The sequence below is a fragment of the Rana temporaria genome, chromosome 2 (genome assembly GCF_905171775.1).
Source record: "Rana temporaria chromosome 2, aRanTem1.1, whole genome shotgun sequence".
In the NCBI taxonomy this organism is placed as follows: domain Eukaryota; kingdom Metazoa; phylum Chordata; class Amphibia; order Anura; family Ranidae; genus Rana; species Rana temporaria.
In genome coordinates, this window is record NC_053490.1 from 144,911,327 (window position 1) to 144,939,266 (window position 27,940).

The 27,940-nt window shown below is 45.9% G+C and overlaps 1 protein-coding gene and 1 pseudogene across 2 annotated transcripts in view; both read right to left on the minus strand.

The window, feature by feature from the left end:
- COG3 (component of oligomeric golgi complex 3) overlaps window positions 1-27,940 on the minus strand; it is a 133,272-nt gene that overhangs the window by 96,677 nt on the left and 8,655 nt on the right. For both annotated transcript variants that reach the window (XM_040341274.1, XM_040341273.1), the window contains exons 3-7: window positions 24,355-24,416; window positions 18,298-18,463; window positions 10,115-10,189; window positions 7,706-7,798; window positions 2,668-2,793 (exon numbers count right to left, since the gene is read on the minus strand). In XM_040341274.1, coding sequence (XP_040197208.1) covers window positions 2,668-2,793; window positions 7,706-7,798; window positions 10,115-10,189; window positions 18,298-18,463; window positions 24,355-24,416 — 522 coding nt within the window. The remainder of the gene's footprint in view (window positions 1-2,667; window positions 2,794-7,705; window positions 7,799-10,114; window positions 10,190-18,297; window positions 18,464-24,354; window positions 24,417-27,940) is intronic.
- On the minus strand, window positions 22,177-22,307 carry LOC120929938 (annotated as a pseudogene).

Below are 27,940 nucleotides of genomic sequence, written 5' to 3' on the forward strand. Positions count from 1 at the left end.
CATTAATGTTTTTTCAGAAACTATACATGGTTAAACTAAGAAATCGATTAAAGTGTTACTAATCCCAGAACCCTGCATTCACTATATCTGGTCTCCCACAGTACACAGAACGTGGAAATGCAATCATTTTAGTAAATATAAACTGCTAAATATCTTTTTTCATCAGCACTTAGAGCAGTCTTGTGACTTCAGTCAATGTCTGGTTATAGCGTGTAGGAGGAGTTTTAATACCGCACTGGCTGTTCAATGAGGATGCAGGACCCCTGACTCTCCGTCTGGACAGTGCCGATTGGCCCTGTGCTGACCACATGCACTCCCAAGAAAAAAAAACGCTCTGGCAATACACCAAACTGAGCATGTGCAGCCTGACTCCACTAACTCTGTCTTATCCAAACCTGTTTTGGAGTCAGTGGAAGAAGAGGAGAATCTTTGTGTACAAGATCAAACATCCTTTTTACACAATGCAGAGGATTAACCCCTTAGTTTCCACAGTGAGTATAACAAGCATGCTTTACTGCATATACAGACTGGTTTTACTGCTGTGGGTTTAGTAACACTTTAAGTAGGTATTATTTATAATAAATCCTAAAGGTTACAAGCATTTTATGCCAATTTTGAAATGTATTTAATTTGCACCCTCACTAATATTAGAAATGTAAAGGTCTTTTTAAAAGCCCAATTTCAGTCAAAACCCTTTAAGGCTTAGTTAAACTTTGTGACCAGGTTTCACATTGGGTGTTGATTGTTGATGGATGTAAAATGTCCAAACTCAAACCTCCCCCCCACACCCTTTATCCAAATTAGGGGGAATGCGTCTCCTGTAAACTTTTTCCAACAGTGAAAGGCCCCACACACACACATTTCCAATAGTCAAGAAGCAAAGCAATAAAAAAATAAATAACAAAATTGGTTCCACTATATGTACAGAGATCTGCAATGTAGGTTTATAAAAAGGCAAATTTACAAATAGAATAGGGACAATTTCTTCTCTACAGATCTCATAAGTTTTGAGAACATTATTGCTAGAAAAAGGCTATTCCTAGTAAAACCAATACTGTAGTTGTGGGGTCTAATTGCCCACTAGATTCTGATTTCTTGCAAGTTCTGTAAAGAGATCTTTTGGTTCTTCACAAATCAACCAACACTTCTCATGTGCTCTGATGTAGCAAGAGGGATCCTTAAAGCATTACTACAGATATTTATATTATACAGATATTTATGGTTATACTTTCCTGGTCTGTGCAGTGGTATTGCACATAGGGGCCCTGAACCTCCACTTCTGGGATCCCCCATCAACGATCTTGCCTCCTCCAAATCTTTGTGTGCCCCCATAGCAAGCTGCTAGCTATGGGAGCACACAGTGCATGCTCGCTCCTGAGCCGTGCGCGTCTACGAAACCGTACTCATATATATATATATATATATATATATATATATATATATATATATACATATACATACATATATACACACACACACACACACACACACACACAATGCAGGGTCCCTGTGTGAAGGGAAACAGAGGGGAGAGGAGATGCAGCCCTTCACAGCGCTGGATCTATTTTCCCCCACTCTCCCCCTTCACAAAGGGAAGGGGTTAGAACAGAAAGGCATAAAACATTTTTTACCCTAATGCAGAGAATGCATCAAAGAGTAAAAAAAAAATGTTTTGCCATTAGAAGCCCTTTAAGGTGGCCATACATGTTGCAATTCTGATCCATGTATGGGCAGGCTGCTTGTACAGACGCCAATTGGGCTTTTCCCGATCAATCAGTGCCACTGGCTACAGATGGCAGCACTGATCGGTGTAATGTGACAGCGGGGGAAGTCTCCCCAGTGACAGAATATAATAACTCAACAGGGAAGAAATCCACCATCTTCCTCAAGTGTGTAGATGGGTCAATCAGCTCATGAATAATGTATGTAGGTAGCTTTACTCCCTTTCAAACCCTTTACAAGAAACACAGTATCTGCCTTGGGAGATGCCAGTGAATTATTTCAGCTTTTAACCCAGAACAAGCATGCAACAAGTGAAGCCTGAGCTCATGATCTGCATACTTGCTCCAGGTCAGTGATAAAGTCAGAGAGCAAGTCCACGTTATCTGCAAAGGTCTAGCCAAACCGGATGACATGCAATCACTATTCAGTCTTAAGCTGGCCATACATGAATTAAAATTCAGGCCGGTTTAGCCGGGGTTGTCCGCATTTCAATCTATATATGGGCAGGGAGGTTGTACAGAAGTCTATTTACAGAATTGTTGGATTTTTGCCATTTGATTAGCGCTGCCAGTTGTAGCCAGCAGCACTGATCGCTGAACAGGCTCCCAGGACAGTTAGTAGGGGGCTTTCTTAACCCTTTTGCTGCCAGGCCCTGCGCTCAGTGACCATGAGCTTATAGCTGAAGGAGGAATGTAGGTCTGTATGGTGTATGGACCTGGCCACATGCAAGCAGTGCTGTAGGTCTGTATGCTGTATGGCCCTGGCAGCCCAAAAGTTAATGCAGGAAATGCATTAAAGTAAATAAAACTGTTTGACTTTAAAAACAACTTTAGTACAATAATGTGAACCTATCCTTGTCATTACTATTCAGATGCGAGTTACTTTACATTTGCAACCAAATAAAGCGTAAGCAAGTCTAAAAAGAGGAAACATTCTGCAACTTACCCGTTTAATCAATAGATTGGTGAGGTTTTGTAGCGTATTCACAGTATAGGTCTTCATAAGATGCATAGCTTTAGAGAGACATTGCTTAAACTTTGCTAAAAAAACTGGATAATCTTTATAATTAGGCTGCAAAGTCAAATAAAAAACAAGAGCAATTTATTAATAAAACTTATCAGAAAAAAAAAAAAATTCATGTTATGTTTTTTGTGCCAATAATAAAAAATAATATGTACATAGATGAACATTGCTTCTGTCGTTTATAAAGTATTATATGCTTTTCGACTTCTTCTACACATATCTTATATTTATATTAATTATGCAGATACCATATCTAATATATTAACCCTTGCTGTTTTTATATTGTATTCTTGCTAGCCACTGTATATACTTTTAAACACATCTATTGGCTATAAACAAGTCTTGTATTAAGATCATATTCTTTAGAGGTGTATAGGATACATTGATACCTCTAGGTCAGGCCTTTAAATCACACAGAGATCTAGTAACCAGCTGGGAAAAAAATAAAATAAATTAAGAGTTGGGAAACTACAGTGGTTTGTCATGGTAATCATGACTTCCCAATCTTATTTTTATGACATGCACGCAAGGGTAAATAAACCTGAATTACAGACTGTCATGGAGCAAACTTCTGTGTACACATATCAAAACGGAGAAAAAAAAAAAATTGCATAGAAATAAAAGCTGCAATTGTTTAACCCTTTCATGCTGCCTCCTGGCGGCCCATGAGTTTTAAGTGGGTTTTCAAGTGGGGACACAGAAAACTTCCTGTTCATGTGACCACCGATTGGCTATTACATGATCGAACCCTGTCATGCTGCTCCCCTATCAGAAGACGTGACAGAGTGGACAGAGACAGCTTCATTAGTGTTCTGGGAGTGCACAGTGGGCACTTTTCAGGACAGTGCAGATAGCACACATATAACAGACATTTATACACAACTGTAAAAGGAGAGGCCAGCTGCAGAGTGTGCTTTGGGAAACCATCACAAATGAGGCAGTATATAAAAGAGAGAGGATTCCCTACTGGTATTTGCGTCTAAAAGACTGCCTAGGTTCACACTGACAGCAGGAATGACATTTTGCGAGTTCAGCTGACTCCAGTGGCAATTTCAGAGACATCTGTGCGGGTTGCTGCACAGATGTCAATAGAAAAATCGCACCTCGAAGTCACCAAAAGTAGCACAGAAACTACTTTTTGGAATCAGTGTGGTGCCGCAAATGTGGCATTGCACCGATTAGGACAATGCCATTGCCAGCAAATGCCACCGATTTGGCATGCGATTTGACATGTCAAATTGCATGCCAAATGGCTCCAATGTGAACCACGACTTTGTCTGCTTTTGATGGACTTCTTTAGAGAGTTGGGACAACAAAGTAGCATACACTAAAGACACAAGCCAAAGCAGCTTCAACAGTTCTTGGAGGGAAAAAAATGAAGATTTGGGCTATGCCATTTTCAGCTGAATTCTAAGTCTGTGAAGATACAGAAGAAGTAGAAAAAAAGGGGGGGGGGATTAGGAGGGGAGAACATATAACCCAAAGAACATTCATAAAAGGGACTTTGCAATGTTATCCACATTTCAGTAAGATTACACTGTTTTCTGTGAATAATGTGGTCCTCAAAAGGCAAAACCAAGAGTGATCTATACATTTTCTTTGCAGTGTTATTATAAATAACACAACAATGAAATTCAATTAAAAAAAAAAAAAAAATTCTCTTCCAAAATTCTTGTTCCTTGAATTTTTCTAGGTAACATATATGAATTTCAAGCACACAAAAAAAACAAAAACAAAAAAAAATACATACATACATATTATATATATATATATATATATATAATAAAATAAAGCACGTTTTTATGGAGGGTACACTGACACCTAGTGTTCTGTGGTAAGGTAACATGTGTAGTACTAAATGCTTTAATGCAGCACACTGCAATGAGACGTTTAGGTGTTTATTGCCATTTATTTTGAATGGTACTCCAACACATATATATGTGCATTGCAGGGGGGGGGGGGTGGATTAGTGCAGGACCAATATCTGTTATATTGCGACCCATTCAAAAAGAATGGGCTGCAGAAGGGCAGGGCGCCAAACATGCGATAAAGTGCCAATACAGCAGCAGTAGAATGTAAACAGTATTTGGTGTGCACTCTCCACCCTACATAGTATTTGCATTCTAAATGGCTGCCATTGGTTACTACAATTTCAACTTTGTTACAAATTGTTAAATATGATTCTTATTAAAGCAGGCTTAAAGGGGTTGTAAAGGTAAAAATGTTTTCCCTAAATAGCTTCCATTACCTTCGTGCAGTCCTCCTTCACTTACCTCATCCTTCCATTTTGCTTTTAAATGTCCTTATTTCTTCTGAGAAATCCTCACTTCCGGTTCTTCGGTCTGTAACTCCACACAGTAATGCGAGGCTTTCTCCCTGGTGTGGACTGTCGTGCTCGCCCCCTCCCTTGAGGGGGGAGGGGGCGAGCAGGAGAGCCATGACCAGGGCTGTGGAGTCGGTAGATAAATGTTCCGACTCCGACTCCTCAGTTTTATGTACTTCCGACTCCTCTGTATTAATATGCGAATGTATTTTATACATTCCTTGAGGGAAAGAAACGCAACCTACCACAGGACTACTGGCTGGGAAGCCAACAGTCTACTGTATTGCACAGTTTAAGCAAAAGACAAAACACAATGAAAACAACGTTTTTTATTCTAAAACATGATTTTCCTAGGAGAATCCCATAGTCATGTTTAAAGTTTAAGCTAACAATCAGAGTTTACAAGTTTTTATAGCCTTAGCTAAATGACAGCAGTTTTTCCAATGGTTTACAGCAGGGCTCAAAATTTCAAGTCCTGAGCTACTAGCCAGGCCTCAAGAGTTACTCGCCACCAGTTTCCCCACCTAATTCATACACTGCCCTGCGCCTAAGTGCACCTGTAAACACGCCCTCGTAGATTATCTCATGGAATGACAATGTTTTATGCAGAATCAAGTTACAAAATTAAATATTACCAACAACAACTTTAACAAAATGGGACAGGGCACTGGGGGCAGACCAGAGGGACAGGGCACTGGGGGCAGACCAGAGGGACAGGGCACTAGAACTGGATCTCTTCCCCATCCCTCTTGCTGTCTCCTCTGCAACTCCCATCCATCCTCTCTCTCTCCCATTCATCTCATCATCAGGAGCCTGTGTGTGCGGCTCCACGCTTGCATGTCCCCACTTCCCCCTTTTATTCAGGCTGGCAAAGAGGAGAGGAGCTGCAGCACAGCTGGAGGGAGTACAATCCAGCGCTGAGATCCACACAACTGCACAGCCATTGACACCATAGCACAGCGCACACTGACAGCGCACAGCACACATTGAGACCAGTCTGTTCACAGTGCTCAGGCTGAACTGTTGGACACTTACATAGAGCACAAGGAGAAGAAAACTGCACAAACTAGAAGGCTGCCGCTCTCATGTCAGGGCAACTTTCAGTGAGCGCTGCACCGGAGTGGTAATTTTGGCAATCCTCCACCTCACTCATTACTTTCTGCTCTCCAGCTACATTGGTCGAGCCCGGGGGAGGGGGGCAGGCTCAGAGAGGTCATACTGTTGGGTCCCATGGCTTAATGAGAATTGTAAGGAGAGCACCTGTGTACTGCTCTGTCTGTGTGCGGCTCACCAGACTACTTTTCCCGAGCATGCACCTTTCTTGTTCGGCCGCCAATCTCATCGGGACTCTAAGTGTAGGCACAGATTGCAGGGAGATTGCTCATGCAGCCCTGTCATCACTCGCCCCCAGCTTAAATCCACTCGCCAAATGCTAGTAGGCGAGTGGAAATTTTGAGGGCTGGTTTACAGCTTCAGTCTTGAACTATTGGCCCTCCATTCCCTTCACTTATACAAGTGTCTCACTCTCTAGTCCTGCAAAAAACATATTTATTTAATCCCTTATCAGTGAGAGGCTAGGTTACACATGGACGCTGCGTTCCCTGTAAAAGCAGAACACAACACTATGGAAAGTATAAGTATTGCAGCTCCTAATTGTGCGTTGCGTGCCATATAGTGAAGCACATGAAAAGCATGCTTATTCACGGTCACTTAACGTGTTCGTTTTGCGGTTACGTGAGGCACTGCATGCATTGGTCTTTATTCTTACAGTAGAGAAGTCATTAATTATAACTTTTTGTGAATTGGGACATTTAAACTTGCTTTTTTTTTTTTTTTTTTATTCCAATCTAAATTTAGTAGGAGTCGGAGTCGGAGTCGGTGCATTGTTTGCCGACTCCGACTCCAGGTACCCAAAATTTCCCCCGACTCCGACTCCTCGACTCCGACTCCACAGCCCTGGCCATGACGCTCTCTATGTTGCAGATAGAGAAAGGAGCTGTGTGTTAGTGGGCGCCCTGACTCTCCTGCTGGCCCCCTCCCCCCTTAAAGTAGGGGGCGAGCACGACACTCCACACCAGGGAGAAAGCCTTGCATTACGGTGTGGAGTTACAGACAGAAGAACAGGAAGTGAGGGTTTCTCAGAATATATAAAGACATTTAAAAGCAAAATGGAAGGATGAGGTAAGTGAATGAGGACTGCACCAAGGTAAAGGAAGCTATTTAGGGGAAAACATTTTTATCTTTACAACCCCTTTAAGTAGTTAAATATAGTAATAACAATGTTAATGCATCATATTCATTTTTTTAAATATAAAAAGACAGCTGTGATTTATAAATAGGAAGTAGGAGATAAAGAAAAAAAAAAAGGGAACGTTATGATCACATACACTATATGACCAATAGCTTGTGGACACAAAAAGGTAAATGTACCTTTGTCTGGATTTCCTCCTGTAAAATAGCAGTGCACTTCCTGATATAAGAGTGAGCCTAAGGCCCTTTCCACACATACGGACTAAAAACTAGAATGAACGTTTCTTTGTAACTAGACAAAAGGTTGGAACATGCAAAAATAGAAAGAGAACACAATCATGCAACATGTATTTATGAAACAAACTAAAAAAATAAAAAAAAACTTACGTGAGCAGAAATATAAGATATGCAGTCATCCAGCTTTGATAACATGGGTATAAATCCTTCACTATTCACAGATAATGTCGGAGAATTTAATTTCTACGTGAAAAAAAAAAAAAGAAAAAAAAAAAAACTGTTGTTACACAAGCATTATTTCTAATACAGTTGTGAGCTGGAAGACATAAAACTATGACGACTCAAGTATCAATATTATCTGCCCAGTTTGTGTAGGCTGGGGCTTGTAATCGCCCAACAGTTAGATAGTTATGCAATGATCGCAGGAGTCGAAGGTGGGCATTTTGTATTGTTTGCTACACCGTTACATCACCTGGAGTTTGAGGAGTCCTTGAGAAGCTCCAATATTAAAATCCCTGCATAACAGTTCCCAGTTCTGCACACCTACCATGGGCACTTACAAGGGGGTCCCATTCTTCCTGCTGGATTTTAATTTAATTGTGTTCTATATTTTGGAGGACACAATAGGAAGAGCATGAACACCCACGGCTAAGAGGAAGAAGCGCACTTATAAAGTAGGACAGAAAAAGCTGAACTATAGTGGGGGAGATTTCAATGCTAGAGTCCCCAAAACATAAGCCAGCAGGTGACTCTTCCCATCTCTGCCCGATAGACTAACTATAACTAAAATATCACTTTTAGGTAGGGTCATCGATTATTCCATGGCTACAGAATACTGCCTGTCCTATAAACTCCAGTTAATAAAAGTTTATGACCAGCTTTGTTTACCATTGCTTTTAAAAGTTCAAAAAAGTCTATAAAACCACGTTTATAATAATTTTTATTGTTTAGGGCCCTTTCAGACAGACATTGAGTCCTCAAACACCCTGCGAGATTATATATATATTTTCCCCCCAAGGCCAACATGGGAAATGATAATTTTTGACATTTTGCAACCACACCTAAAAAACGCACTCTAAACGCTATGAGCATGCTTACAGTGCATTTCCTTTGCGCTTGTAGTACCTTTCAATAGAAGTGAATGGAGGCAGTTGCAAAGCCCCAAGGCCTGCCAAACTCTGCAGGCAGCGCTATTTTTGCCTCACCACAATGTGAGGCAACGCCAACGCTGCGATGTGAGCACCTCTATCCGCTTCCCATTTTAACAATTTTGAGTAGCATTAATAGGCGTTTAGGCTGGATTCACACCTATGCATTTTTGGTGCTTTTTTCATTTTGCTGATTTGCACTACAGAACATGTTCCATAGGAAAACATGTTAAATGGACTGTAGTGCAAATCTGCAAAATGCAAAAAGCACAAAAAATGCATAGGTGTGAAACCAGCCTTAGAAAGCATTAAAAATGCGATCCAACTGCCTTATTTGCAAAACCTGAGAGAGGCCCTAAAGTAAAATGTAATAAAGAGAGCATCTATGATACACAGATTTATTTATTTTTTTGGGAAGCCTATGGCGTGTGAACACACCCAAAAAACTCCACCCGGTGCAGAAAAAATGTGCACACACATAAAGAGTGTTCACAAAAACGTGCAGACGGGTGCAACGTCAAGTGGTCCTCCTGTGAAGAGGGACCCAAACCCTGATCCCCCGAGGCGTTAGGCTCCAGACGGTGACTGAGGTACTGTGGTCCGAGCATCCGAAGCCGACACGGACCCAACTTCCTCGGAGGGACTGCCGAAACAGAACCCTCCCAGTACTAGGTGGGGCTCCCCCGAAGGGAGACCCCATGAGAGCAAGTGAACTAAGCTAGAAGGCCATGTCCACCTACTCCCAAGACGTTCAGGGCTGGCCCGAGGACCCGCACCCTACTAATCACACAGTGACACAAAACGTGCACAAACAAAAAAAGACAAAAAAGTGACAAACATAGGCTTAAATTAAATAAAGTGGGGGAAAGGGATAGTGAAGAGGAGAGTGAAAGAAGTGGTCATTGTGATGAACAACGACCAGGCCCTCCGGCCAGGAATAAAAATGATACGCAGATCTCAGAGCATTTAGATATGGAAATCTGACCAGGTCTTCAAGCTTGTTGGCAGCCTGTGTATAACCATGTATTACTGGCAATCCTCCCTCTGCTGGGAGAGAGGAAGGAGGTGTATTCTTTCTAGGTGTAATTCAGTTGTATAATCTGACTTCTACAACATCAGTATATTTTATAGAAATTTGCATAGAAAGTATGCACTCTAATTTGGAGCCACATGATATCTGCAACTAATACATATAAAATAATATGTATTTTTTTTTTAAATATTTTCCTGCTTAAGTTTTTTTTTTTTCCAAAAGTTTTTCTTTAGTATTGCACATAACTTAAAACATTTATGTAAATACACATTACCTTTAAAAAAAAAAAAAAAAACACTATTCTAAGATCCATTCTGGAAAATGAACAAATGGTAAAATAATGTTCTCATGCACATAGCAAACAAAAAACATACTTACTGTACTTATATTTTCTAACTCATTAAAATAGGAAAGTTTCTGTTGAATAGTTTCAGCGAGGTTCACAAGCTCAGACTGGGGAAAAAGAAGAAATAAATCACGTCATTGAAAACATCTTACCCAAATAAGAAAAAACACTTCAATTATTTCTGTTTGGCTGATGTCAGTCAAAATCACTGACATCAGAATCGATTAGAGGGGCTGACTGACTGTCCCTATGGAATTGCTCTCAGTGAAAACTACAGGTAACCTCTTTTTCCCCAGTTCTGGATAGAAGAGCAAAGATTCATAACTTTTTTTCTGTTTTTTACATCCCTTCCTGGCCCAAAAACATGGCAAGAAGTGAGAGGATAGGCCCCCAAAGTGACAAACCGCTGTCAGCAGAACCCATTAGGAAGATTTCCCCTTTACTTTTGTGATTAACATTTTACAATTCCCACCTCCTGTCCTGCATACAAATGCCAGGAAGTGAATGACATTTTTTCGAAAAGGAGACACAGAAGGTACTACCCCTTACCCAAGCCATCTAAAATGAAAAAATAAAAATAGTGCTGGAGTTTGTCTTTACAGAGAAATGAACAGTAGACAAACAGCTTGGAGGAGAAAGAAGAAAAAAAAAAGAAAGAAGTTAATTTTCAATAAAAAACATTTGACAGTTTAGGTCACCCTTTCTTAAACTTTTCTATCCCAGAGAAACCTTTGAAATAATTTTTAGGTCTCAGGGAACCCCTACTTAATGCAGAGTTCCACCCAAAAGTGGAACTTCGACTCATTTGTCTCCTCCCCCCTCCGGTGCCACATTTGGCACCTTTCGGGGGGGGAGCAGATACCAGTCTTTGACAGGTATCCTGTCCCCAATTTCAGCTCCCCATGCCTTCCCCCCGCCGCTGGGCCAGTAGGAGAGCTCAGCGGTACCTTGGGAATGCGCAAAAGGGACTCGGCGTGAAGCTGTAATGCTTTACTGACAGGTTCCCTTACTTGCAATGGCGGCGGCAGCACCCGACAGCTGATGGAAACATCAGTTGCGGTGCCAACATCGCTGGACTCCAGGACAGGTAATTGTCCTATTATTAAAAGTCAGCAGCTGCAGTACAGGTAGCTGCTGGCTTTACATTTTTGCAGGGGTGGGCAGACCTCCTTCCTCTTTGAAATCAATTTACTTGGGGGCAATGGAAAAACACCCCCTACATTGGTGGCCATTACAATGGGGTCAAAATGCCATCCTTGCCCAGCTAAAAGGATTATTGGTATCATGCAGCTGGCTCTGCAAAGTGGTGATGCCCCTGGAAGTATGAAGGCACCATCAAATGTGAGATCAGTTACCACAGCACAATGAACTCCTAGAAACCTCTGAGGGAACCCCATTTGAGAATGGCTGGGTTAGGGCAACATTCGTATATTAATAAATCAATGATCCAGATAACACCCCAGAATAAACATTTTTATCCAAATACTTTTTAGTTTACAGCACAGAATAAAATGCAGTGCTACAGTTATAAGACAAGGCTAAGGACAGCAAGCATGTAAATGCACTACACACCAGTATTCCACACACAGTAGAAATGAAAATAATTTTACAGTGAAAAAAACAGTTTATAATAAAAAGGTAGTCTAGTAAGCAGTGTATAAAAAGGTGTAGCAAGGTTTCTTTATTTGTGGGTATAGCTACAGTCAAATAACATTAAAGGAGAAGTATTGCCAAAAGCTTGTTAGGCCCTACTTCTCCTGTGGGTCACAGGGGTGCACATAGTTCTGCACTCCTGTGTCTTGTATTCAGCCAACGGTGTGTTAAAATCCGCTGTCAGCTGACATCACATAACCGGTCTAGTTTCTGAAGTGAACCTGACTTTGATTTCGGGAACCACCCAGATACCTGGACCAGCACCTGGCTTATCTTTCAGCGCTCTGCTGAGAGCCTGAGCCAGCCGCTCCCACCACCTCCACAGTGCTCCAGTGGGTGGTGGAGGGCCAGGGCAGAGGGCTGGTTACTGGCTGTGTCCCAAATGTTTCCATGCAATCTAGGTGTAAAAAAACAAAACAAAAATGATCTCTTGTATTGCATGTTTTTTCTGCAATAAAGAGCCTGTTCGCAATTTTTTATTTTTCAACTTTTGCTCCATTTTAAAAAGGACCCTTTAACACTAATACATTTTTTCTACGTTTTTACCTTGCAAAAAAAAAAAAAAAAGGATTTTTGTACTCACCGTAAAATCCATTTCTCTGAGTTCATAGACGGACACAGCCTTCATTGACCTTAGGGTTATGCTTCTTCCTACCAGGAGATTTAGGCAGAATTCTACAGCACTTAAGGTGTTAAAAACTTTCCTTCATGCTGCTCATCCCAGGGGGCGTGGCTCCCCCAGGCATAACCCACACCCTGCTTTAGCAGCCTCAGTTCGTAACAAGCAGTACAAACAAAGGAGGGGTGGGTGCTGTGTCCGTCTATGAACTCAGAGAAATGGATTTTACGGTGAGTACAAAAATCCTTTTTTCTCTTTCGTTCATAGACGGACACAGCCTTCATTGACCTTAGGGACGTCCCCAAGCAGTGTCAAAAAAATTCGAGGGGTGGGAAAAATAACACAGCAAAAACAGGTTACACCCCAAACAAAAACCGGAGTTACTCAACGGAGGAACTCCAACCTTAAACTGCCGCCTGTAACACCCTGCGGCCAATGGAGGCATCCGAAGATGCACTCACATCCACCATATAAAACTTTGAAAAAGCGTGGACCGACGACCAGGTCGCAGCCTTACACACCAGTAACGCAGAGGCTTGGTGTCGGAAGCCCAAGAGGCCCCGATCGCCCTGGTCGAATGCGCCGTGACCCGAAAGGGAGGCGCCCGCCCCTTCAGGGCGTAGGCCTGAAGCACAATCCGTCGGATCCACCTGGAAATGGTGGCCGACGAAACTGCCAGGCCCTTACTGGGACCGGACACAGACACGAACAGCGAGTCCGACATCCGGAACGGAGCTGTCGCCGACAAGTAAACTCGAAGGGCCCGAACCACATCCAAAGAATGTAAAGTGGCCTCCTTCGGGTTCTTCGGCTGAGGACACAAGGATGGAAGAACAATGTCCACATCCAAGTGAAAAGCCGAAACGACCTTAGGGAGAAAAACGGCTGCGGCCGCAGCACCACCTCATCCTTACGGATGACCAAGCAGGGAGCCTTGCAAGACAAGGCCACCAGAACAGACAGACACCCGTCTGATCGAGGTAATTGCTACCAGAAATAAAATCACCTTTTGTGACAATAAAACAAAAAAACTCCCGAATGTCCTCAAAGGGAGCATCCCGAAGCACTGAAAAGACTAAATTCAAGTCCCATGGGGGTAATGGAGGGCGCACCGGAGGGGCCACCTGCCAGACCCCCTGACCCAACGCACGCACCCAGGAGTGCTATGCCAAGGGTCGCTGCAAGTAAAAAACAGCCAGAGCAGAAATCTGGCTCCTAACCGTACGTAAGGCGAGAGCCTGAACCACTCCCTGCTGCAAAGACAGCAGAATCCTGTACACAACGCATGTACGAGAGTGCCAGTTCATCTCCCCACACACAGAGAAGTAGGCCTTCCATGTATGAGGAAAAAACCTACGTGAGGTAGACCTCCGTGCAGGCAGCACGGTAGAGACCACCGAGCCCAATAGGCCTCGGTCCTTAAGCCCCTGGCTCTCAACAGCCACGCCGCTAAGGCCGGTGGCTGTGAAACAGGGTGGAAGATTGGACCCTGTAACAGAAAATCAATTCCCAGGGGAAGACGCTAGGGGGCGTCTGCCAGCAGACGCACCTGGTCCGCGTACCAGAAGCGACGCGGCCAATCTGGGGCAATCAGGACCGATAGAATCCCTACAGCTTCTACTCTGCGCAGCAGGCGAGGAAGAAGCTTCCGAGGAGGGAAGGTGTAAAGTAGGCGACAGCGACCCCAAGGAGCCACCAACGCGCCTGACGCGTCCGCCCACGGGTCCTTAAACCTGGCCACGAACCGTGGCACCTACCGATATAGAGACGGGACGCTAGAAGGTCCACGTCCGGAGTGCCCCACTTTCGGCACAGACCCCGAAACACCTGCGGGTGGAGAGACCACTCTCCTTGGCCCAGTGCAGTGCGACTTAGGTAGTCGGCTAGCCAATTCCGTATTCCCGGAATTTACCCGGCCGATAGAGCCGGAACGGACCCTTCGGCCCACCGAAAGGATGCGCGCGACCCCCGTCGCTGCAACAGAACTCCGTGTGCCTCCCTGATGATCAACCTACGCCACGGACGTGGTGTTATCGGACAGGATCCTGACCGGTCGGCCCTGTAGATCCAGGGACCACCTGGTAAGGCAAAGCTTGATTGCTCGGAGCTCCAGAACGTTGATCAGTAGGCAGGACTCCACCTGAGTCCAGTGCCCCTGGGCTGACTGGGTGCCCCAAGCGCCCCTCCCCAACCGGAGAGGCTGGCATCCGTCGTGACCACTGTCCAGTGGCCTGCAGAAAAATGACTTTCCGGGCCGAAGCACCGGAAACGCCAGCCACCATACCAGGGGAGACATGATCAGATGACTCAACTGAATCTGGTAATCCAGAGATGACGGAAGCTAGTCCCATCGTGACAGCAGTTCCCTCCGTAGTACCCTGGCGTGGAATTGGGCATACGGAACCGCCTCGAAAGAGGCTACCAACTGACCCAGAACCTTCCTGCAGAATCGCAGAGATGACCGCTTCTGGGTCGGCAACTGCTGCACAGCAGATAGCAGAGTCTGAAGTTTTTCCGCTAGGAGAAAAACACTCCCGCCCCGGAGGAATCCAGGACCAGTCTCAGGTATCCCTGAGACGGAATCAACCCTGATTTCAGGACAATCCAGAAACCAGCCGAACACTCGGAGAGCCTGACACGTGATAGACACGGCTCCACCAATGCAGAGCTCGAAGAAGCTCGTAGGAGAATGTCGTCCAGACATCCCATGATAACAAACCCCCGCTGTCACAGCCGGGCCAGTATCGGTACAAGCACCTTGGCGAAAACCCGCCGAATGGGAAGGACACCATTGAAAATGGTCCCCCCCGACCGCAAAGCACAGAATCTCTGGTGGTTTGAGGATATGCAGGTACACGTTCATGACATCCAAGGATGCCAGAAAAACCTGACAAAACAAAACGAGGGACTTGAGGCCCAGGATCGACCGGGCCCCATCCTCCATGGGGACACAAACAGAATGGAGTAAAACCCAGAGACCGTTCCAACGAGGGAACTGGCACAATCACTCCCCTGACCAGAAGATCCTGGACAGCCCCTGACGGAGTCAACCGGCGAACCGGAGGAGGCCAGAAGCCGGAGGGAAAAAACCTGTTTGGCAGACAAGAGAGAAACTCAATCTTGTACCCCAAGGAAAACACTTCGCAATGCGAAGCCAGTCTCCCACCCGAGACACGGGCGGGAGCAGACCTTCAGAAGCAGGTATGTCCGCAGACTTGTTAGGCATGCGGTATCCGGTGCGCTGCTACCCCGCAGCGGGGATTCAAGCACCATGTAGACCTACCCCCACCGCACAGGGCGAGCGAAAAAACGCTCGGAGGTAGGCAAGGAGGGTCCTTGCACAGGGCGAGGTCCCTAGCCCTTCCCAAACCGTGGGAACAGCATGCGCTTACCACCTGTGGCATCCTCAATGATGCCAGTCAGGGAAGACCCAACAGGACCGTTCACCCTTAACGGTGATCACCAAGGCCACCTTAGAGGTCCTTCTTCCAGCTCCTGCAGCAGGAGCTTCGCCCTTTTAGTCGGGGCCTGCCAGGGCCCCGGCCAGAGCCGGCCTCACCGCCGAACCCACCACCGTGAATAGGGAGCGGGCCACGGCCTCCACTCTCCTATCAGCGGGATCCTGAAATGCAGGAGCCCCTTCCACAGGCAATGTGGTGGCCTTGCGCAGTCTGGACACAGGGGGGTCCACTGGCGGAGGAGAGACCTACTTTTTTTTTTTTTTTTTTTTTTTAAAGCCCCCCTTCAAGGGGGTAACGGGTTGCAAAGTTTTTTGACAAACTTTTTGCGGTGCATCCCATTCCTTGTATAACATATAGTCCAAATAAGGAACACAAGGAAACACTTCAGCGATGCGTGGTAGTCTGCTGGTACTGACACGGAGGTGTCTCCGCCACATCCTCAATTTTTAGAGCCTCACGCACCGCAGAAACAAGAGCTCCAACAAATTCTTGCCAGCAACTGACTGCAGCAGAGTCATCCTCACTATCCATAAGGGTTAAAACCCGCAGCCTCTGACATAACAGAACCAGAAAAAAACAGCGATTCTGTGTCATCCCCAGAAGCAGGCTTCAGGGAGGGGGCGCTTTTTTACCCCCCATCCGGGCACTAGCTGCTTCAAACCTGGCAAGAAACCCAGGACAGCCAACATAACAGATGTGGCAGGGGGAGGGGCGGTAAGGGTTAACTCAGGCATAGCTTGAGTTCCATAGTGTCAGCGCTGAGTCACCCACCCTGCAAGGCAGGACAAAAAAAACCCCACTGGTCACCTCCTTGCTGCTATTGCAGAGCATGGGGGGCCCCGGTATTCACCACCCCACCCAGCTGCAGAGGGAGCTGAAAAACCTCAGGTGTGCTCTGATGTGCTGACTGTGATGTGTATTCACCTCATGGAAGATTCACAGCACTAAAACTGTAACAGCACTAAAACTGACCAGAGGCTGTGCCGAGTCATCTCAGGGAAGAATCACATCGTTACCAAGGAGATTTCCAAGATGGCCGCTGTCTGAGGTAAAAATTACCTCATAGAACACAGCAGCACTGACTGCTTTGTTACCTCAGAAAAGAATCACAGCGTTACCAAGGAGATTTCCAAGACGGCCGCTGTCTGAGGTAAAAATTACCTCATAGAACACAGCAGCCCTGACTGCTTTGTCTGTTACCTCAGAAAAGAATCACAGCGTTACCAAGGAGATTTCCAAGACGGCCGCTGTCTGAGGTAAAAATTACCACATAGAACACAGCAGCACTGACTGCTTTGTCTGTTACCTCAGAAAAGAATCACAGCGTTACCAAGGAGATTTCCAAGACGGCCGCTGTCTGAGGTAAAAATTACCACATAGAACACAGCAGCACCCCCCAGAGTAACAACACAGTCCCCCTAACAACACACGGGCCCCGGTGGTAACAAAGAAAACCCAGGAGGCCCCCCTTCACAGCCACTACCCAGTCAGGGGAAGGAGGGAGAGGAAGGGGAGAGAGGAAAGCAGGGCGGACCCTCAGTCGACCTCCCCAGGGAAACCACCAGCCAGACCACTTACCTGAGTAAGGGGCCACTACTTACCTGTCCTGCGACTACCCGGCTGGAGGTATCCCAGACAGAACCAACGTCCGTAAACGGCATGGCTGTCGGCCAGACACACTGTGACAAAGCCATAGAGACCGGTCATATGTGTGCCCTAGAACCAAAGTTCCCCGGCCGCCCCTGGAGCAATGGGGCCTGTCGTGGACGTCCCAAAGCTGAGCTGAGGGCCGGCACACGCTCGAAGGCCGAACATGGGGGGACTACAAGAGTCGAGGACCCAGCCTGTCACCCAGTCGGCTGTTGATAGAAGAATCGCAGGATTCAAAAATGCAGGAACAAAATAATAAAAAAAGCGAGAAAAATCGCCAGAAAAAAACTCCAGAGTCCAGGAACTCCAGAGATAGCCTTGACCTCCTGTCGTTAGGCAGAAAACAAACTGAGGCTGCTAAAGCAGGGTGTGGGTTATGCCTGGGGGAGCCACGCCCCCTGGGAGGAGCAGCATGAAGGAAAGTTTTTAACACCTTAAGTGCTGTAGAATTCTGCCTAAATCTCCTGGTAGGAAGAAGCATAACCCTAAGGTCAATGAAGGCTGTGTCCGTCTATGAACGAAAGAGAAAAACACACAGTAAAAATGCTTCCCTTTAAATCCTATGGGACTTTTCACACCACGCTCTTGGTGCGGTGCATTTTGAAAAGTCCTGCATGCTGCATCTATGGTGTGGTTTTGAAAACCGCACCAAAAAACGTAGGTTTCCATTGAAATAAATAAAAATTGCAGTAAAAATGCACCCGCGATTTGCGTTATTGGTGTTTGAGTCACATGTCCACTTTTCACAAGTGCAGGCGCCCCTAAAACGCTTCTGAAACACACAGAGCAGTGTGAAAAGGGGCCTAAATGTGTTTCACTCTGTGTACCTTACCTGTTCTTTAAGGAGTTGTTCACAGGCTTCATGTAATGTTCCTGTTTTTGTGGCCACAAACAAGTACTGTTTCTGAAGGGACTCCAAGTGCTGCAGCGCAAGATTTACATCATTCAATATGGAATCGCATTGGTCCTGGAACCCAGAAAGGTAATCTCTCATCTCTCTAGATATAAAAAAAAAAAAAAAAAAAAACACATTATCACCAAGGAAATATAATAATAATTTGTTTTACAAAGAGTTTATTTCTCCTTTTTTCTAAAACTTGGACAAATCAATAAACAGCAAGTAAAGGCACATTGGGATAGTACGGTGTGGCTAAAAAAGGCACATTTCATCGGAAACTAGTTTGTCCTAGTTACATAGTGGGGATGAGTCAAATTGTTATCTAGTTATGCACAAGGGGGGCAAGAGGAGAAGTTATGCACAAGGGGGGGGTAAGAGGAGAAGTCAGGCACAAGGGGGGGTAAGAGGAGAAGTCAGGCACAAGGGGGGGGGTAAGAGGAGAAGTCAGGCACAAGGGGGGGGTAAGAGGAGAAGTCAGGCACAAGGGGGGGGGGGGGTAAGAGGAGAAGTCAGGCACAAGGGGGGGGGGGGTAAGAGGAGAAGTCAGGCACAAGGGGGGGGTAAGAGGAGAAGTCAGGCACAAGGGGGGGTAAGAGGAGAAGTCAGGCACAAGGGGGGGTAAGAGGAGAAGTCAGGCACAAGGGGGGGGGGGTAAGAGGAGAAGTCAGGCACAAGGGGGGGGGGTAAGAGGAGAAGTCAGGCACAAGGGGGGGGGGTAAGAGGAGAAGTCAGGCACAAGGGGGGGGTAAGAGGAGAAGTCAGGCACAAGGGGGGGGTAAGAGGAGAAGTCAGGCACAAGGGGGGGGGGTAAGAGGAGAAGTCAGGCACAAGGGGGGGGTAAGAGGAGAAGTCAGGCACAAGGGGGGGGTAAGAGGAGAAGTCAGGCACAAGGGGGGGGGAAGAGGAGAAGTCAGGCACAAGGGGGGGGTAAGAGGAGAAGTCAGGCACAAGGGGGGGTAAGAGGAGAAGTTAGGCACAAGGGGGGTAAGAGGAGAAGTTAGGCACAAGGGGGGTAAGAGGAGAAGTTAGGCACAAGGGGGGTAAGAGGAGAAGTTAGGCACAAGGGGGGTAAGAGGAGAAGTTAGGCACAAGGGGGTAGGAGGAGAAGTTAGGCACAAGGGGGTAGGAGGAGAAGTTATGCACAAGAGGGTAAGAGGAGAAGTTATGCACAAGGGGGTAAGAGGAGAAGTTATGCACAAGGGGGTAAGAGGAGAAGTTATGCACAAGGGGGTAAGAGGAGAAGTTATGCACAATGGGGTAAGAGGAGAAGTTATGCACAAGGGGGTAAGAGGAGAAGTTATGCACAAGGGGGTAAGAGGAGAAGTTATGCACAAGGGGGTAAGAGGAGAAGTTATACACAATGGGGTAAGAGGAGAAGTTATGCACAAGGGGTTAAGAGGAGAAGAAGTTATGCACAAGGGGGTAAGAGGAGAAGTTATACACAATGGGGTAAGAGGAGAAGTTATGCACAAGGGGTTAAGAGAAGAAGTTATGCACAAGGGGGCAGGAGGAGAAGTTATGCACAAGAGGGTAAGAGGAGAAGTTATGCACAAGGAGGTAAGAGGAGAAGAGAACACAGTGCAATAACAGTTAATGAAGGGTGCTCTTTGCCATTGAAAAAAAGAGCAAATGTATGTGGGAGGCAGCAGGAGGGAAATGGAAGAAAGGAGGAGAAAAATGACGAAGAATAGGGTGACAGAATAGCATATAGGAGGGGCAGTGAGAAAGAATTGCCTGGGAGCAAGAAGGTCAAAATAATGTAAATTCCTGTCTATGTTCACTTGAGAGTTGCAAGTAATACAGGCATCCCAAGCCTTTAGAAATTTAGCACGAGCATCCTCCAGAATGGAGGCAAGCTTCTCGTCCACCATTGTGCCCATGAGCCTGTGTCACACCTCTCTGAAACTGAGGAACGGTTGTTTCCACACTCTAGCCAGGGTTTGTCAAGCAGTCAGGAACATAAACCACACCAACTTTCTCCGATTTGCAGTTAAAGTGGAGTTCACCCCAAAAGTGGAACCTCCGCTTATTTTCTTCCTCCCCCCTCCGGTGCCACATTTGGCACCTTTCAAGGAGGGTCCCCACTTCCGGGAGACAGCGCAGTCTTTTTGAATGTTTAGCCTCCCTCCTTCGCCGAGCCAATTAGAAAGCGGAGCGCGCAGGCAGAGTAAGAATCCGGCTGTGAAGCTGAAAAACTTCACGGGCGGTTTCCCTTAGTGGACATGGCGGCGGCGGCAGCACCCAACAGTCAATACGAAAATCGGCTGGGGTGCCGACATCGCGGGCTCCCTGGACACGTAAGTGTTCATATTTTTAAAAGTCAGCAGCTGCAGTATTTGTAGCCGCTGACTTAAAAAAAAAAAAGATTCCCTGGGAGGAACTGCGCTTTAATGATGGAATCAGTCCAGGCAATAGAGCTTCCCAGGGGTTTCGGACTAAAGTAATGTGAAGGGCTGATCTGATCATGATATACCCATGTCCAGAAGCGAATGGCCTTGGGACAGGACCACCAGATGTGAAATAGATGGTCATGTGCCTCGCTCTCTGCAGCTTCCGAAGCACAGAAAGTAGAAAGCTTAACCTAGGCAGCTATAGTTATGCAATCTGGATCACTAAGTAAGTAGGAGCAGCAACAATAATCTGTAAAATGCAATCATCAGAAATTAGTGTTGAGCAATATTACCACAAAGAAAATTTGTTTGAATAGGTCACTGCACTTTGGGATGTTCCATACAAACATCCTTATATAGTCTTGTAGATACCCATCTCCTAGATTAGATTTTTTTTTTTTTCTGTTGAAAAGCCTGTGGCGTGCAAAACACAACCCAAAAACTCCACCCGGTGCAGGAAAAATGTGCACACACATAAAGAGGTGCAACAAAAAACTGACGGGTGCATCGTCAAGTGGTCCTCCGAAAAGGACCCAGCTCTGATCCCCCGGGGCGTTAGGCTCCTGGCAGGGAAACGAGTTACTGTGGTCCATACAGCCGAAGCCATATGGACCCATCTTGGTCCAAGCAGCCGAAGCCACAAGGACCCAACATCCTCAGAGGGACTGCCGAAACAGAACCCTCCTCGGTGAGGCTCCCCCGAAGGGAGACCCCATGAGAGCCGGCGAACTTAGCCAGAAGGCCGGGTCCACCAACTCCCAAGACTTTCAGAGCGGGTCCGAGGACCAGCACCCTACTCATCACACATAAAGTGCAGTGCACCAAACAAAAAAGTGACAAAACAGACAAACACTGGGAAAATAAAAAAAGAAAGTGGGGAAAAGGAAGATGGGAAAGTGAGGAAAGTGACCAATGTGCTATACATTGGCCGGCCCTCCGGCCAGGATAAAAATCCCACTGGTCCTAGCCAAAAGGCCCGGCCCAAGCGGCAGGTGTCAAAAAGGTGTGTGTGGAGATCAGTGACCTGAAGGTGCCACACGATGAGTGCCCCTCAAACACTCGTGCAATGTATGGCACCCCTGGACTGCCACTCCAGGGGCACAATCTCCACGGGCTTTTCAATGGTCCCTAGCCCCCGGTCCGGACCGGCAGCACCCTTCCCAGCCAGGAAGGTGGGAGAAGAGGTCGGGGAGAGCCTACTGACGCAGACTCTACCCACAACCCCTATCTCTCCCACCTAATCACATTCTGGAAGTACTACCCGCTCCATCCCGGTTAAAGGAGAAGCAAGGGTTCCCTCCAGAACAACTGACTGGGGCAGATACCACCAAATCCAGGCCAACGGCCAGGGACCCGGCCTCTTGGCTTCGACCTCATGCCTCTCTGTCCAAATCAGAAGGCTTCCACCTCCACACCAACAGGCTTAGCGTCCGCCGACTGCCATCCCTTTCCCCCTGCCACAGGGTACCGGGCACAGTCAGCTTAGCACCACCTATTGGCAACTGATAAGAACAGATACTACACTTGATCTTAGCCAAAAGGCCGAGAAGCGATAAGTATTAAATGCATTCCTTACCAAAATCAAAGAAACTCAAGCTATTTTTCACCATATTCTCCTAGATTAGATTGTCCATAAAGATGAAAGTACAAAAAAGTCTTATACAGATACCGAGATACTCCCTGCCCCGGTATGTCCAATCAGCCCCTACCCTGTCCAACCATAGGAGATCCCTGAAAACTAATTTATTCAGGGAAGCCTATCCCACACCCACCTAACAACTGTCCCAGAAGTCACCCCCATCAAATCATTCTCTGCAGCTATTACCTTTTGTACCACCCCCTCCCTTTCGAATGTAAGCTCCACGAGCAGGGCCCTCCTGTACCTTCTGTATTAAACTGTACTGTGATTGTGCTGCCCCCCCCCCCTCTACATTGTAAAGCGCTGCGTAAACTTTTGGCGCTATATAAAGTGTATAATAATAGCAACAATACTACTGAGCCTCAGTTAGTGTATGTATTAGGGGCCTGTGTCTGCATGCTTTGGTTGATGGCATCAGTTTGAAATGCTTCTTAAAGCGGAGTTCCACCCAAAAGTTCGCCTGTCGACTCTGGGAGCGCAGTGCGACTCGCAGTGCGTGCCCGGCCGTGAAGCTGAAAGCTGTCACGGTCAGGTGCCCAGAGTGTGAATGGAGGTGCCGAGGAGAGGAACGACACTCCGTGTGGCCGCATCGCTGGACCAGGTAAGTGTCTGTTTATTAAAAGTCAGCAAATATACTTTTTGCTAGAAAATTACTTAAAACCCCCAAACATTATGTATAGTTTTTTCTAAAAACCTAGAGAATAAAATGGTGGTCATTTTAATACTTTTTGTCACACAGTATTTGCGCAGCGGCCTTACAAGCGCACTTTTTTTGGAAAAAACTTTAAGACAACAGTAAAGTTAGCCCAATTTTTTATATATTGCGAAAGATAATGTTACGCTGAGTAAAATGATACCCAACATGTCACGCTTCAAAATTGCGCCCGCTCATGGAATGGCGTCAAACTTTTACCCTTAAAAATCTCCATAGGTGACGTTTAAAAAAAATTCTATAGGTTGCATCTTTTGAGCTACAGAGGAGGTCTAGGGCTAGAATTATTTCTCTCACTCTAACGATCGTGGCGATACCTCACTTGTGTGGTTTGAACACCGTTTTCATATGCGGGCGCTACTCACGAATGCATTCGTTTTTATTTATTTTATACATTTTTACAGTAAAAAAAAAAAAAAAATGGATCACTTTTATTCCTACTACAAGGAATGTAAACATCCTTTGTAATAGAAAAAAGCATGACAGGTCCTCCTAAATATGAGATCTGGGGTCAAAACGACCTCAGATCTCATATTTAGACTAAAATGCAAAAAAATTAATTTGTCATTTGAAAAAATGACAAGAAAATAATGCTTTAAGAAGCATGGGCGGAAGTGACGTTTTGACGTCGCTTCCGCCCTGCTATGCTATGGGGACGGGTGGGGGCCATCTTGCCCTCACTCGTATCCCAGTCGAGCAGGAGAGAGGACCAGATAGCCTCCGCCGCTGCCGCTGCCGACGGCTCCGGTAAGTGGTGGAGAGCGTGGGAGAACGGCGGGAGGGCCCTCTCCCGCCGCCGATAACGGTGATCTCGTGGCGAATCCGCCACGGAGACCACGATTATCGTTGAAAAGACCGCTCACTGAAAAGATGGATATCCAGGTTGTGGCAGCAGCTGCTGACGTTACCGAGATACCCATCTTTAAAAAAAATACGTATATATACAGTGAGCGGTGCTTAAGTTAAGACTATTCAAAAATAATTTACAGATGCAGTTGACCTTCTTCTGACCTGCTTCAAATGGGTTTTGGATTCCAATAAACTTGTATGAGAAAGCAAAAATTGTTTGAAACAAAAGTCCATTAAAGCTGGCCCTAAATTGGATTATAAAAAATAAAAATCTATGTACCATTAAAGCTAATAAAAACACAAACCTGCACTTGAAAATAAATTAAAGAAAGAATCTGCCTGGCTGAGATGTCCAATATGCCATGCTTCATGAAAGTCAATGGAAAACACAGTAACTGTACCTGTACTTTGCACCTTCATCCTGATCCATGTGCGTCTGAAGCTGTGCGAACCAGGAGAAGAACTAAAACAGAGGAATACGTTAGGATTTAGATCATCCAAAATATAAAGGCCTTTTAAAATATGATCCGTTTCTATCTGAATTACCACTGGATCTAAAAATTGCAGTTTGTTTCAGCTGTGAAATTTTAGGATTCACAGATAGTGAACTGAGCCCAATAGTATTTCATTCTTTTTACCCAAGATTGACACATTCACATTATATTCAGAAAAATGTGAATCTTGAGTGCAATTTTTAATAAAAAGTCCCCAGGAATGTTATTGAGAAATTGACATGGCGTTTTTTTTTTCCTAGGCCTTTTTGCTAGCTATGCTGTCCCAGTGATTCGCCTAGCTGCTTGCTGACAATCTCCCTTCCTGTGCTGCACACAGAAGCTCAGCTGGTGTATAGTACAGCCCAACAGAAGCCGATAGCTGCACAAGTGTCTTAGGCCTCTTTCACACGGGGCAGTGGAGGTGCGGTGGCGGTATAGCGTCGTATTTACTGTGATATTCGGCCACTTGCGGCAGTGGTGTATTTAGAATTTGTGCTGCCCTAGGCCTTGTGCACCCCCTAAATTAAATATGACCCACCCCTTTCTTTCAAGGCCACACTCCTTTCTGTTTAAGACCCACTCTGAAATTTTCGAGTGGGGACACTAGTTCTCAATGCCTGGGTGGGGGGAATGGATTGCCTTAGTTTGCATAGATTTCCTATCACTTCCTGTTTAGCTATGGGACAGAAAGTGAAGGGAAATCTCTGCAATGGGACAGGGATGGTAAAAAAAAGAAACTGGCAGGGCCTATAACCCTCCCTTAATCTATCCAAAATGAAAAAAAAAAGTGTTGCATATAGTTCTACTTCAAGCACAAATTTCTGATAATTTTATGGAGAGGACTAAGAAGATATAACCATGCCAATGGTACAGCAGAAAACATCTAGCACAGTGAGGAAGGTTTGTGGTCCAGGATGATAGGACAGTCAAAATTAGAAACAGCTTGCATTACACCAACAGCCAGCACAAGCCAGCAGGGACTTCTTCCGTGCTGCCCCCCTGCAAAGTGCTGCCCTACGCCTTGTTGGCCTAGGCCAGGATACAGCGTTGGCCAGCGGTGCGGTTTTAACCCCCGCTAGCGGCCAAAAAATGGTTTAATACCGCCGGCAATGTGCCTCTGAAGAGGGGCATTGTGGGCGGTATTACCGCGGTTTCTCATTGATTTCAATGGGAAGGAGCGGTATAGGAGCGGTAAACACCCCCTCCTATACTGCTCCAAAAGATGCGGCTAGCGGGACTTTTGGAGTGGTCCTGCTAGCGCACCGCTTCAGTGTGAAAGCCTTTCTGATTTTCACATTGAAGACTGCAGGGCACGATTTTTTCAGGTGGTATAGCAGTGCTATTTTAAGCGCTAAACCGCCTGAAAAACGTGTCAGTGTGAAAGGGGACTTATTACCAAAGACTTTGGGGTTGATTTACTAAAACTGGAAACTGCAAAATCTGGTGCAGCTCTGCATAGAAACCAATCAGGTTTCAGTTTTTTTGTTTGTTTGTTTTTTCCTCAAAGCATATTTGATTAAGCTGAACTTAGAAGCCAATTGGCTAACATGCACAGCTGCACCCTCCAGTTTTAGTAAATCAACCTCTCTGAAACATTGGGCTTTTGTATACTAGAGAGAGGAAGGGACCCGTGTTTGGTAAGAACCCAAATATCTAACTGATATGTAAAAGGGGTTCCCCAGACTACTGACAGAAGCAACAGAGTAAACTGTTGCACTACTGGTTGAGAAACTGAAGTCTTTATTGTGTGGGCTGCGTTCCCTGTAAGGCTCTGTTCACACCTAGGCATTTTTCTGCGGTAAGCCTCAGCTCTAAAAACACCCAACGAGACAAATGCCATTCATTTCAATGTCCCCTGTTCACATCTGAGCGTTTTGTCATTTGAAACAAAACGCCCGACCCTCAAGAGCTTCTTTTTTGGCAGATTATAGGAGTTTTCTGCTTTTTACATTGGTGATCTTTTGACCTGCACAAAAACGTGGCAAAACGTAGCGCAAATTTCTGCCTGAAAACAAAATGCCTAGGTGTGAACAGAGCCTTAAAGGAGTTTGCTGAAATGACTGTTTACAGGGTATAGAGACATAAGTTAACTGATTCCTTTTAAAAACGATTAACCACTTCCATACCAGGCACTTACGCAGCTTCCCGCCCAAGCCAATTTTCAGCTTTCAGCACTGTCGCACTTTGAATGGCAATTGAGCGGTCGTGCTACACTGTACCCAAACAAAATTGGCGTCCTTTTTTCCCCACAAATAGAGCTTTCTTTTGGTGGTATTTGATCACCTCTGCGATTTTTTTTTTTTGCGCAACAACTAAAAAAAGGCAGAAAATTTGGAAAAAAAATTACGTTTTTATTTTTTTCTGTTAATTTTTTTGTAAATAAGTTTTCTCTTTCAATTACGGGCACTGATATGGCGGCACTAATGGGCACCGATGAGATGGCACTGATGGACATCGATGAGGTAGTACTGACGGGCACAGATGAGGTGGCACTGATTGGCGGCACTGGTATGCGACACTGATGGGCACACATAGGCGGCACTGATGGGCACACATAGGCGGCACTGATGGGCACACATAGGCGGCACTGATGGGCACACATAGGCGGCACTGATGGGCACTTATGGGTGGCACAGATGGGCACTGATAGGTGGGCACTGTGGGGTGGCACTGATGCAAACTGGGGTGGCACTGATGGACACTGTGGGGCAGCACTGATTTTGCCAGGTTGCCAGTCAGGGGCACTGATTGGCATCTTTTTTCTTTTTTTGAATGCTTTTTTTTTTTTAGACTTCTTTTTTTTTTTTTTGCCCACCCTGGTGGTCCAGTGTGGCGATCCGAGGGGGGGCTGCGCTGATAAACAATCAGCGCGAACCCCCCCTGTGAGGAGAGCCGCCGATCGGCTCTCCTCTATTCGCGTCTGTCAGACGCGAGTGAGGAAGAGCCATCAACGGCTCTTCCTGTTTACATCGTGATCAGCCGTGATTGGACACGGCTGATCACGTGGTAAAGAGTCTCCGCCGGAGGCTCTTTACCGAGATCGGAGATGCAGGGTGTCAGACTGACACCCCGCATCACCGATCGCCGCGATGCGCGCCCCCACGGGTGCGCGCGGCATGAAATCCTGCAGGACGTTCTAGAACGTCCTGTCAGGATTTCATAACCACTTCCCGGACGTAAATCGGCTATAGGCCGGGCGGGAAGTGGTTAAATATAAATAAAAATCAATCATATAATGTACCTGCAGTTTCTAGTTTCGTTTTTGCATGTTGTTTCCTGCCTCTCTGCTGTACAGAGCCACAGAGCCAATACAGGGCAGTGATGGTTTGGAAAACGAAACTGATTGGTGTTGAGGGGTTTTAGACACACAGTAATCACACCTCCTTGATTAGTGACCACAGAGAGAAAGCTCCCAGTACTGTGGTTATCAGGAAACAGACAACCAGGAAGTGTGGAAATCAGAGAAGAATTACAGCAACTTGAGAGCAAAAAC